Raw genomic sequence first — 14,073 nt, 5'->3', positions numbered from 1 at the left:
TTTGTCTTTGTGTGGTAACTGTATGGCCATAACCTAGGCGGTATTCCACTTATCCATTTACTAGTCATTTCATTCTTTGATAGTTGTCTGGTAATTGTTAAGAGTAAGGAGCTCTCACTTCCTTGGTTCTTTTCAGAGTTTGTTCAAATGGAGTCAAGATGCCTACTGGTATCAAGACAGATAGAATTTTATTTCTGCTACTGACTGGTTTGGAACAGACCGCTTATATGTCTGCCACCTCTGTGCCATCCCTAATTCACACCTGAGTAATGCATCCCTTCCCAGGCAGATTAGTGGGAGAAGGCAGCTGCCTGGGCCTCCACGTTTTCTTTTGAGCAGTGCATGTTTTCCTGGTCTTCTCTGCACTTCTTGTTAGCAGTGCTTGTCTCCTCACATCCTTTAGAACTGCTTAATGCCAAAGACGGAATCTTCTGCATCACAACTTTTTAACCTATTCACCCTCTGCATCTACTTATCCCAGAAATCTTGTAAGCATTTTCTGCATCTTTCATTTGCTATTCAGCCTGTGTCCTTTGAAAAGTATTTTATTGTTTTGAATCTGCCCAGTTGAATTGTACTATATAGAATTGTTTATGTATAATGGTATTATGTATAACTGTATTTATGCTACATTTGGAGATTTCCAAGACATATGTAAATATTTTGCCTAACATATAGCAAGCTTAAACTAAATGGGAGTCTGCTCTGTTTGGTTTAAGGAAGTTAGAAGGTGGTCTGTGAGGGTTTGCATCTGTGGAGCCCCATAGTAATCAAGACTCCAGGTTCCTTTTATCTTGCTTTCTTTTGTTGTTAGGTATATTAACTGCTATGGTTAAGGAAAGAAGGAAGGAAGAAAGGCCAGATGTGTGCGAGGGAGAGGGATCTTCCAGAGGACTAGCTAAGTCCTCCTGTCTCTGTGGCTGCAGTAGTAAGACAAGAGCAGAGACTACGACTTGTACTGTGGAGCTCTAAGCTTAGTGTGTGCTGTCAGAGTAAGACTGGCTGCTGGGGTGTGTAGTATCATCCTGTGCATCTATACCCTGTGAATGTCACCTTGTACAAGATCCTAATGGTATCTAGAAGTTCTGAGTTGTGCTTACATACTTACATAATCCTTCCTGTGATAGCATGCCAGTTTCAGATTCTGATCAAATGATACTTTTTTTAAAAAAATATTGCACAAACTGTGAACTTTGTATTTTTTTAAAGAATTCTTAATTATGGGAAAATATGTATGTTGTGATATTACTGTGTTAACTACTTTTAAGTGTGCAGTGGTATTAAGTATATTCCACTGTTGTGCAACCATTACCTGCATATCCCTTTACTCTTAATTTTGCAGAACTGAAACTGTCTGTTGCACAGAAAGCCCCATTGTCCCCTCCTTTCCTGCTCTAGGATCCCACCATTGTATTGCTATAAGCGTTTGCAAAATTTTTTTTATTTATTAAAGATTTCTGATTCTTCCCCGCCACTGTCTCCCATTTCCCTCCCCCTCCCATAATCAAGTCCCCCTCCCTCGTAAGCCCAAAGAGCAATAAAGTTTCCCTGCCCTGTGGGAAGTCCAAGGACCATCCACCTCCATCCAGGCCTAGTAAGGTGAGCATCCAAACTGCCTAGGCTCCCACAAAGCCAGTTCGTGCAGTAGAAGCAAAAACCCATTGCCATTGTTCTTGAGTTCTCAGTAGTCCTCATTGTCCACTATGTTCAGCGAGTCTGGTTTTATCCCAGGCTTTTTTAGATTCAGGCCAGCTGGCCTTGGTGAGTTCCCGATAGAACATCCCCATTGTCTCAGTGTGTGGGTGCACCCCTCGTGGTCCTGAGTTCCTTGCTTGTGCTCTCTCTCCTTCTGCTCCTGATTTGGACCTTGAGATTTCTGTCCGGTGCTCCAATGTGGGTCTCTGTCTCTGTCTCCTTTCATAGCCTGATGAAGGTTAATATTCCGGAGGATGCCTATATGTTTTTCTTTGGGTTCTCCTTATTTAGCTTCTCTAGGATCACTAATTATAGACTCAATGTCCTTTGTTTATGGCAAGAAACCAAATATGAGTGAGTACATCCCATGTTCCTCTTTTTGGGTCTGGCTTACCTCACTCAGTATAGTGTTTTCTATTTCCATCCATTTGTATGCAAACTTCAAGAAGTCCTTGTTTTTTACTGCTGAGTAGTACTCTAATATGTATATATTCCATACTTTCTTCATCCATTCTTCCATTGAAGGGCATCTAGGTTGTTTCCAGGTTCTGGCTATTACAAACAATGCCGCTATGAACATAGTAGAGCATATATTTTTGTTGTATGATAAGTCCTCTCTTGGGCATATTCCCAGGAGTGGTATTGCTGGGTCCAGGTGTAGGTTGATCCCGAATTTTCTGAGAAACCACCACACTGCTTTCCAAAGTGGTTGAATACTGTAGATTGCTCACATGAGTAGCATCATTCAGTATTTCTTTGTTTGGATAGGCTCATTTCCTTTAATATACTATTGCCAGGGTTGTCCTTTTGATGCCATACAAGAACTTCCTTCCTTTTTAAGGGTGAATAGTATTCTATCATATTATACTATATTATTTAAAAGTCTATCAGTACACTCCTCTGCACAGCAAAGCACCTGTTTCCTGGCTTTTGTATGTAAACTCCAAAAATACAGTTATTTTTCTCAGTTTCATTCGATTCTATCCATTTTTTGATTTGTTATAGAGAATTTTCAAAGAACTTTGGGTTAGAGTACTTGAAATTGTAAAATACACAACTATATTTGTGTATTATATGAGTGTACATAAGTATGGTATATGTAAATGTGGTACATTTAATTTATAACATATATAAATAAGGCCAACTAACTCTTTTGAGAGCTTAGTGTCTGCTGGGATAATACTCAATGACTTAGATGAATCATTTATTCTTAAAACAATTCTACAAGAATGACATAGTTATTACCTCTACATTGTAGGAAACCAAAGAATAGCACTGTCGAGAAACTTACCATTGGTTAAGTGTCATAGTGAAAACATGAGCCCATGTTTTCAGTGTTTTTATTTTATGTTCAGTTGAAAAAAGTTGCAGCTAACTCTTAGATTCTGCAGGGTCTGTGCAATCAGGCACTAGACCTAACGTGGAATGTTGAGAAACAATGGTATGTGGCATTCTTAGTGGCCATGGTAGAAAGGAGCTAGAATATGCTTGATATTAACAATAACAGTAAATCAAACTGAAATCTTTGATTTTTTTTTAAAAACAGGATAAAGCCAACCTTTAAAAAATAATTTATTTATTTTTATTTCATATGCATTACTGTTTTACCTGCATTTATGTATATATGTAAGGGTGTCAGATCCCCTAGTACTGGAGCTACTGACAACTGTGAGCTGCCATGTGGGTTCTGGGACTGGACCCAGGGACTCTGGAAGAACACCAGTGCTCTTAGCCACTGAACCATCTCTCCAGCCCCAGTCTCTGATATTGTAAAGCTGTGTATTTTATCCTGTTTTTCTTCAAAATCAAATCAGGTTTGCTCACTGTGTACTTGTTCATATTGGATACATTTATGCAAATATGAAAATAATATGATTAATAGAAAATTTGTCAACATATCAGGCAAATCATAAGGTCTTTATGAAGTCTTGGCTATCCTACAGGATAACTAAGGCAACTGTTTTCTGGTGGAAAAACAAATGACACCTTGAAGATGCTTCAAAGATCAATCACTTAAATTTGAGAGGGAATTTGATTTAACAAATACTAGTTTTTTTTCAATTATGATTATAAACTTCCAAGTAATCTGAAACTGAACATTTATAGATAATGCTTGCTTTCATAACCCAAGTTGAATAGAACCTTTTCGTATTTCATTTATTGTTATATATTTCTTATTTTATATAGCACATGCCAAAATTTAATTCCATTTCGATCAGTGGTTACCATATGCAGGAAGCAGGGGCTGATGCCATTCTAGAACTGGCCTACACCATCGCAGATGGCTTGGAGTACTGCAGAACTGGACTCCAGGCTGGACTCACAATTGACGAATTTGCACCAAGGTCAGTAGATTAAAGTTAGGTATCTTTTCTACATCAACAGCATTCATAGAACCATTTTCTACCTCTACAGCAAAAATATACTGATAAAATAAATTTGTAGAAATAAATTCCATGATAGATTTAGATTGTGTTATATTTTCCAAGTAAGAAAGAGAAAATAAGCCAATATTACCAATAGCAAAAATAAAAAACATCAGAATTTAATCTGACCACACTTCTGTATAAATTGGAAGAATGCCATCTTTCTAGTGAGCACAACTAACATATGCATGGAGTTATATTAAAATATAAACATGAGATCAAGTTACATTATATTTTTCCATTTGAAAATATCAAATTTACCTACTTTTAATAGGTATATAAAAGTTTGGGGACTCACAACTATGTTGTCTCAAAATGAATTGTTAACCAAGGTTCATGAAAATAAGGAAACATTTTATTGACGTTTATGAACTATTTTAATTGGTCAGAATAATCATTCAGATCAGCAATGCCTTAGTGAGCTTGTTTCTGAAGTGAGACTTACCTGTGTGCTAGCAATTCAAATGTGCAAAACATGGCAGATGACAATTTTTTTTTTTTTGTTCTAAGACATTGTAGCTTGTTATTACAACAGCTTCCAAAATATGGTCTATTGACTCCTAGGGATTACATAGATCTTGAAGGTTTACAGTGCTCCTGAGTACTTTAAAACTTGGTTTTCCTTTTACATTTTTATTTCCCCCAGGTTTGGTATAAACCTACGTGGTAGGTATATTGAGATAGATGGGACATATAGATGGCTTTAGCTGTCTTTGTTTAAGCTGCACATTAAAGAGGTTTGCAAAAGTGCAAAACAGTACTGGGAAAGTGACCAGTTGGTCTGAGGATCTGAGTTTCATCCCCACAGCACACATATCAATACTGTAGACATGTTTGGAATCCCAGTGCTGAGGAGGCAGAGGCAGGTGGGTTCCTGGGGTTCACTGGCCAGTTATCTCAGTTAGACCCTTCCTCAAAAATAAACAACAAAACAGGTACATGGTGCCCAAGAAACAGACCTCAGATTGTCCCTTGGCTTGCGCATGCACACCTCCACACACATAGACACAGAAAATGGACACCCTTCTAATAAAAACATTTAAAAAAAATGATTCTTGTAAGTTTTGATATTATGATAAGGAAATATTACTGTTTAAAAGGTATATATTTTACATGTTATATGTTTATTATTTTACATGGACTAATGGATAAAATTTAGATAATTAAATTGAAATAAAGAAAAGATCTTCACAGTCTTCAGCAGATTTTAAGGATAAGCCCAGATCCTAAGACCTCTCAGTACTGGAGTACTTGAGTTTTATTAAATGTTAGTGTCCTAGTGCCCTTTTGGTTGACATGAGATTATGCAGCCTTCTGGCCACTAGAAATAGGTAATCTATATATGTAAATCAGTGAAATCCATTGCAGAATGTGAGGTAAAAGGGAACAGTGAGGCTAGGGACAAATTAGAGGAGAATGTAACTAAACTCAGTGCTCAGTCATTTCTTAAAACACACAAATTAAGCCATCCCACATGCTATACAAACAAAATAAGCATGTGATTCTGTTCTTTCAATCACAACCCCTATGTTACAAAGTGGTATTGCTTTTTTTTTTTTTTTTTTTTTTTGTAACAAAATGGATCTTGAGCTGGACATGTAGGTGAATGGTGAAAGTGTTTACCTACCAAGTGTAAAGCCCAAGGTTCAATCCTAGTGCTGAGTAAGAATTTGACTCTGTGCTACTCAGAGTGAAACCCAGGGTCTAGTGTGTGTTGGGTAAATACTCTACCATTTAGCCATCCCTGTCCAAGAATCTATCTTACTCAGTACATAAGAGCAAATTTTTTTTGCTTTAGGAAACCACTATGAACGGAATAATTCTTCCCAGAAGCAAACATTCCCAGCCATTTTTGTGTTAGGGTCACAGTTACTTAGATATGTGTGTGCTTTGCTTTATTTCAAATTAATTGTTTGTGATTCAGATCTGGACACGGGCTTTTCTAGTGTGTGATACAATTTGTTTTCATTTCTTATTTGTATTTTTAAGTTCCATCTACTTCTGGACGTTACCTTTGTAGGTTGTCTTTCTTTTGGGGAATTGGGATGAACTTCTACATGGAAATAGCGAAGATGCGAGCTGGGAGAAGACTTTGGGCTCACTTAATAGAAAAGATGTTCCAACCTAAGAACTCCAAATCTCTTCTTTTACGAGCACACTGCCAGACATCGGGGTGGTCACTTACTGAGCAGGTGTGTATCTATCTGAAAATAATATCTTGAATAAAGAAAACAAACATTTAACAGCCTGTTTGCTAAAATGAAAGTCATGAGTATCTTGAAGTATAATGCAGGCTTAGGTTTTGAGTTTACACATTTCGAAAAGAGTTAGCGCCCTCCAGTGGTTAACTTGGATTATTTCTCTCTTGGCTTGTCACTGTTCCCCTTTTATTTTCTTAGTTTAGATTAGTGTTTGTTCTGCAGTGTCATCTTCATACGCATATGGCCTTATACTTAGCTCTCTTCATTTTCCCTCCCCCACACCCTTTCCCCAGTGCTTCCCTTTCTTTTCCTAGACAGTCCCCTGTTTAACTTTTTAAAAATCATATTTTTCTGTTTTATCACATCAATCCTCTCTGTTACTCACCAACCATAAGATATTGTCCTCCCCCTCTTTTAGTTTTGTGGCCTACAAACACACTTGTAAACACACACACACACACACACACACACACACATTTAATTTTAAATCTAGGTTCTGTGGATGAGAGAAAAAATGTAAGGTAATTGTCCTGACTCTGGCTTATTTTACTGAACTCAGATTTCCAGTTACACCCATTTTCCTGCAGGTCATGATTCGTTTTTATTTATAGCTGTGTAAGATTCCATTGCATTTATCTATCACATTCTCCTTTCATGCGTTGATAGAGATCTAGACTGATTTCATTTCCTAGCGATTGTGCCTAGAGAATTAATAAACCTGGATGTTCAGGTAACTGTATTGTGTTGATTTAGAGCCCTTTGGGTGTGTACTCAGCAGTGGTATAGCTGGACCATATGTGTGCTACTTTTAGGACTCTTTGACCGTGCACACTGATTTCTGTAGTAGCTCTGCAGCGGTTCACACTCTCACCTGCAGTGAATCGGGCTCCTCTTGGCCTCTTTGCTGATGTTTGTCGCTGTTTGTTTCCCTTCCTTTTTCCATTTCCTCTCCTTCCTCTTTTTCTTTTTGTCTTTTACATATTTTCACCTTCTAATCAGGAATAGAACTCAATATGCAGATCAGGCTGGCCTCTGCCTGCCTCTACACCTGAGTGCTGGGACTACAGGTGTGCGGATCTCCCTTGTGTCGTTGGTGTTCATGGTGATAACCATTCAGACTTGGATGAAGTGGAATCTTAAAGCAGTTTTACTATCATTTCCTTGATGGCTAAGGCTGTGGACACTTCGAGTTTGTGTATTTATTCCTTGGAGTTCTTTTCTTGGTCTTTAGCCTCTTTAGTCTTTTCAGTGCATTAGCTTGTTGAGGGATTTAGGAATTTGGGGGTTTGGAGGCTCATTGTTTGCAGCTCTTTACATATCTTAGGTATTATTCTCCTCTTTGGTGTGTGGTGCAGAGTTTTTATTTACCCATCTGAGCCAGTCTCAGTCTGGTGGTTGTTTCCTTTGTTATACAGGAGATTTTACATTTCATGGAATTTCATCGTCAATTCTTGGGATTATTTACTGTGCTAATACAGTGAAAATTTATTTGCTGATAAATAAAAACCACATTATAATTAATACTTGTAAACAATTTTGAAGAGATACATCTTATTATAAAACTACCTGTTTATAATTTGTTTTTATCCTAGTTCACACACACACACAGGCATTTAAAGATTATTATCATTTGAATAGTATAACTTGATTCCATTAAAATTGCGTGGTGATACATTGCTTCTGTATTTGTTCATATTTATATGTCCACATACTGTGATTTTAACTTACATGTCTTTTTTACTGTTAATGGTGAATAACAACCTGCATGTTCTTTATGACTAGAAGTAGAGATTGTGAGGTTGGAAGGAACTATTATAATCTTGTGTTACTATCCTGATTTTTCCAATTAAAACTGAAATCTATAGACTAGCCTACATCACAGTTAGAAATATAATAAATTAGAATCCTATTTCCTACCTTAGAATTTATACTGAATCACTTTAATTAGTCAGATTCAGTGCCTACTTCGTACACATCCATTGCAGGATATACTCTGAGGTAGGAAAAATATTTAGGAGATTATAAATTAGGAAAAACGATTCGTGTAATCGAAGAAAAATTACATTTCATGATATGCTTATGGAACAGTATTTAAACATTGTAAAATTGTTTGGTATTTTAGAGGAATATATGAGACAATGTTTTCATCCCTAAGTCTGGAATAGACACTCTTAATTCTTTTCCAGCTTGCTCACTAATTTGTGTGAATTTATTTAATACTCTGACGTCTGATGTTCAATCCATCCCCAAACTGCATTGGACATTGGTGTACGTTATATAGTTGTTGCTTGATTATAATGTCTCTTATAGCTCTTGTCTGTGAACTTTTTTCTTGTTTTGTTTTTATTTTTGGTTTAATGTTTTAGGATCCCTACAATAACATTGTCCGCACTGCAATTGAAGCAATGGCAGCTGTGTTTGGAGGGACACAGTCTTTGCATACAAATTCTTTTGATGAGGCTCTGGGCTTGCCCACTGTGAAAAGCGCTCGAATTGCCCGAAACACACAAATCATCATTCAAGAAGAATCTGGGATCCCAAAAGTGGCTGATCCTTGGGGAGGATCGTACATGATGGAATCCCTCACAAATGATGTTTATGAAGCTGCTCTGAAGGTCAGTTTCTCTTCTTTTTTGATCTATAAATAGTCATTTTTAAATTTATACTAAAATTATAAAATATATGTGAGGAAAGTGAAATTTATCTCTGACTTTATAGGTTTCACTACTAAAGCATAATTTAAAAGTATATTTCTGTTTCTATGATTATATTTTATGCAGGATTAAAAGCTAGCTATTACTAAAAGTGCATGTGCTTACACAGATGCAAAGACATATAGACAACATGCATAGACCAGACAGACTTACACAGATATATAGATAAATAAGCAAACAGACACATGAATACAGGCTCACACTGACAAAGACAGACATAAACAGATACACAGACACATACAGAGACACACATACACATATACACAGGCACACACACACACAGGGAGGGGGGGAGGCAGTACTCTATTGTGTTTCAGTTCTTATTTTTCTGTTTACAAGAGTAAACTATACTGCTCTTTTCTTTTTATCTGTGTATTTGAAATGACACATATACTGTTTCTTCTGATTTTGTTGGCTTTGGGTTTTAGACACTGTCTTTTGATTTCTGCTCTAGAAACATTTAGTATATCAGCTGATAAAAACCTTCTTTCCCCTTCCTACCAATATAATGCTATCGCAGTTTCTTCCTTCCTGTCATTCTTATTTGCTTTGAACTGGCTTTTCTCTAGGTCTTCTGACATTTATGGAATATAAAACCTGAATCTCATGCCTGTTATTTTGAAGTACTTTTTTTTTAAAAATTATGTAATAGTCATACATGTGTGTAATATGTTTGAATAAAATCCACCCCTATTCTTTTCAAATTCTCCTCTCATCTACTTTTTCCTCCTAACTTCACATGCTCTCTCTTAAGAAAAGAAATAACAGACTATGTCCATCTGTGCTGCCTTTCTGCACGGATGCAAGACCATCCACTGTCAGAACACTGCTCCTACAGCCAATGGGCTTCCCCTCCTCATAGATATCAGACCTCATAGATATCAAGACCATCTACTGTCAGAACACTGCTCCTACAGCCAATGGGCTTCCCCTCCTCATAGATATCAGACCTCATAGATATCAAGACCATCTACTGTCAGAACACTGCTCCTACAGCCAATGGGCTTCCCCTCCTCATAGATATCAGACCTCATAGATATCAAGACCATCTACTGTCAGAACACTGCTCTCGACAGCTAACGGGCTCTCCCCCTCCTCATAGATATCAGTTGCCAGGAGCTTCTAAGGTGGGGATGGGATGCTAACTCCTTCACTATCCATACTGAGGTTTTGACTGGTCTAATCTTGTAGGTCTTTTGCTTGCAGTACCAGACAGCCACTGTGAGTTCATAGATGCAACTGGACAGTAATGCCTGGCAAAACTGATTTTCTCCAGAATAATCTACTCTCTCTACCTCTTAAAACTGTCCACCTCCTCTTCCACAATGATGACTTGAGCCTTTGGGGAAAGAATGTGATGTAGATGTCCCATTCGGTGCCGACCATTCCAGTGTCGTAGTCTCTGAGTGCTGAACAGTTGTGCATCTCTCTGGTAATCTTGATGTACTTCTCAGAGAAGCTTCCTACTCATTTATAACTTTATGTGTTTGAAAGTTTCTCCTTTGTGTTCTTATCCTTGACTCGCATGGGAAGCAGAGGAAACCCTGGGTTAATGTGTAAGGAGTGGATGAAATCCTGAGCCCATCATGTCAAGGACTTCGATGCCTCAGGCCAGGGAACTGGCAAAGCCTTCCTCTGCTCTGTGGGCAGATGTTGACAGTGTGTGCAAGAACAGTAAGTGTAGCTTGTTCCTCCTGGCTGACTGCAGCCTGAGGCTGCTGCCTTAGAGACTCCATGTGGAGGCTAGCTAAGCGCCCCCTGCTGTGCTCTACAGAAGAAGCACAGAGCTTCTTGACCATTGCTCATCACTGGTGCATTTCTCTCCATCAGGGAGCTTAGGGCCCACCTCATCCCAGCTTTGCTTATATTACTTGTATCTGTCTGTCTTTCTTAATGTCCTGTTAGCCCCAGTCAAGTTCACAAACCCATGATGAGCTGCAGTGACTTGATTTAAAATTATTTCTATGCATGACTCTGTGATCAAATTTATTAATACTAGTTTGCTTTTCATTCTAAGTTCTTTTTCTTGCCTCTTATAGTTGTGATCAGAAGTACCATCTTTCTTTCTGAAAGCATCAGTATTCTTCTGATTTTGTGTTGATATCCAGCTAATATGCATATTTTATTCTATATTATACTGAGTTTTTGATGATTCTCTTCCATCTCATATACACACATATATGACACCACATTTTGTTTTTCAGATTGAGAGTAGAAATGCATTTTGACATATATTCTTCTTTTTTTATGTGTATGTGTTTTTATTTATTTATTTATTTATTTTTGTAAACCCTGTTCATATAAAAATAAAGGCTTGAGAATGAACCTTAAAAACTTGGTTCATGTAAAAACAAAGGTTAGAGAATTGGAGCGCTATTGTTGGCCTTTCCCCACAAGATGTGACTGAGGAATTTCAGGCCTTCCAGAATATACTTTAAAGTTTTTCTTTTGTCTCTTTAGGTAGCTTTACACACATAAATTCTGATTATTTCTCTTGTATTTAATCAGTTTCTTTCTTATAAAATACTAATTTAGCTTGTAATTTGAATGCTTTTGGGGATATATAACAATAGGGCTAGGTTGAATGTCCTCATCTCTCAGTTTTACTAACCTTCTTGTCTTTTCTCCTTTTGTTTCCTTCCTTTCTTTTCTTCCTTTCCCTCCCCCCCTCCCTCTCTCTTTTCCTTTCTTTCATTAGCTCATATATGAAATTGAAGAAATGGGGGGGATGGCCAAAGCTGTAGCTGAAGGAATACCTAAACTTCGCATTGAAGAATGTGCTGCCCGAAGACAAGCTAGAATAGATTCTGGTAAGAGAGAATAGAAAAGTTTGTGTATGAACTACAATGATTAAGGAGGACTGTTAGTTTCTGGCTGTGGATACTGTGCACAGTCGATACAAATACATTTTAAAATGAAATAGCAATGGAAAAATAGGGCTTTGGTAAAATATTTCTCATATTCAAATAATTTAAATATATTTCTCTGTATTCTTGCAAGCACACAGGCATGCATATATGTACTTACAACACAGATGTGCATATGTGATGAGCTATTGCCAATGACAATATCAAGCTGGCATGCTTGGTAGTCTTAGTGCTGTCCATGTAAGAATTCGTTCACTTTGGGGACACCTTTTGGTATGCCCTGTTAGAGTGGTGTCCTGTGGCTGGGGATGCAGCTGTGAATAGGACAGACATAAACTCTCCTTAGTCTAGAGATTTCATTGCAGTGAAAAGGAACTGAACTGAGTGACTACTGATGATGCTAAGTGCTGGGAAGGAAGGAAGGAGTATAAACTGGGGTGCAACAGTCAGTTACCTTTAGATGAGAGAAGTATGCTCATAATATTGATTTATTATTGACAGATTTTTAAAGTATTTGTTTTTCCATTTAACAACAACTGGCTTTATGAAAATTCTATAAAATTATAGAAAGCTATTGGACATTGCTATTTTCTTTGCTTTCTACATCTGTCCTGGTAACCAACTGTCCTTGTTTTTTGTTGAGAATAGCAAAGTCCTTCCCTGAAGAAAACCCATCATATAACTATGTAATTGTTCTTCCCACCTTACCTGTATCCCAGGATGGAGTTTCTGCATTATACTGAAATTTGTTAGATAGCTGTATTTATATTAGATAGCTATTGTTATAATTTACCAGAAACAGAAAGCAAGTTATGATAGAAAGTAAATTAGGTATAAGATTTTGGACTTACCAAGATCGGATAGATATGAAATATTTTCTCTGAATTTTTCAAATGCAAATGTACTAGACATTGTTGCTGTATTTATTCTCTGTATATATTGTATATAGTCATTGCAATTAATGTATATAATTTTTTATTTTCATTATAGCTTTTTTTAGAAAAAAGGGGAAATGTAGTGACATTTCAAATGTATTTTAATAAATAAAGAGTTATGAATGATACTTAAAAGTATTAAACTTATAAAAACGTGATAATCAGAGCGTTTTCAATAGGGAACCATTTATGAGTAAATTCACATGTTATTCTCCTTTGGGCAATCAATAGGGTCCGAGGTCATTGTTGGAGTAAATAAGTATCAGTTGGAGAAAGAGGACTCTGTGGAAGTTCTGGCCATTGACAATACTTCAGTGCGTAAGAAGCAGATTGAAAAACTTAAGAAGGTATTGTCGACCATCGTTTGATAAGTATGTCCTGGGTTCTGGGTTCTGAGTTCTTATATTGTTCTGCATTGCTTCTATAATATTCAGAAGAGGTCAATATTACTTCTCATGTATTTCTTTAAAGGTAAGACATTGGGAAAGTTGCTTGGATTAAATAATTAGGCAGTCATGACTCGGTGCTGAAATCACAAAGTAAGAACACAGTGTGGCTTAGGACCAGTGTTTGCGTCAGAGTCTGTCATTGTAATGGTTCCTCCACTAGACCATGGTTCATTTGCTTTCTGATTTTTCCAATTATCTGTCTTTGTTAGTAATTTTGTAAGCTTCAGTGTCTAGGGAGCTTTTTGCATTTTGCTGGAGTATGCTGTGTGTATCTTGGTGAGCACCATATTTCTGTTTTAATTTCTTTGTGAAATGTTCTATAAAATTGGACAAAACATTTACCTTTACTGTTGTCACATACACTCTACTATCTGAAGCTGTCCTGTCTCCTAGTCTCTAGCTTTTGTAATCACTGTTCTGAGGCAAGAAACAAACAAACAAAACCTTTTATTTTTTTTCTTTACTTGTTTTCCTTGATTAACAATCAACTTTTTCTCTTTTAGTTCAAACATTCTATAAAACTAAGTAGATTTTTTTTTTTGTAATTAGTTGGTATAGAATTCTTTGCGGATATTTAATGATCTCTTTTCCACTTTCATCCCTAATCTAAACCAAGTATCACATTTTATCATTGAAATCTCGATTTAGCAAAAAGCCTTATGTCCCTGCAGTCACAGAACTCTCAGTATTTATTACAACTGCAAACTCTTGACTCTTGCGCTTTAGTTTCTTATTAACTATATATTATCAAGGCTTGGGACAATCTGTTTACCATAAACTACCCTA

General features: G+C 36.9%; 1 protein-coding gene across 1 annotated transcript in view; it reads left to right on the top strand.

Moving 5' to 3' along the window:
• The window catches only part of Mmut (methylmalonyl-CoA mutase), a 31,157-nt gene that overhangs the window by 5,597 nt on the left and 11,487 nt on the right, over positions 1–14,073 (top strand). Inside the window, exons 4-8 of the mRNA XM_050119320.1 lie at positions 3,883–4,040; positions 6,142–6,313; positions 8,689–8,937; positions 11,735–11,846; positions 13,070–13,185. Of these exons, the coding sequence (XP_049975277.1) occupies positions 3,883–4,040; positions 6,142–6,313; positions 8,689–8,937; positions 11,735–11,846; positions 13,070–13,185 (807 nt within the window). The remainder of the gene's footprint in view (positions 1–3,882; positions 4,041–6,141; positions 6,314–8,688; positions 8,938–11,734; positions 11,847–13,069; positions 13,186–14,073) is intronic.

Source organism: Alexandromys fortis, unplaced genomic scaffold, assembly GCF_014885135.2.
Source record: "Alexandromys fortis isolate MF-2015 unplaced genomic scaffold, M_Fortis_MF-2015_v1.1 scaffold_145, whole genome shotgun sequence".
NCBI lineage: Eukaryota > Metazoa > Chordata > Mammalia > Rodentia > Cricetidae > Alexandromys > Alexandromys fortis.
This window is presented reverse-complemented; position numbering and strand designations above follow the sequence as displayed.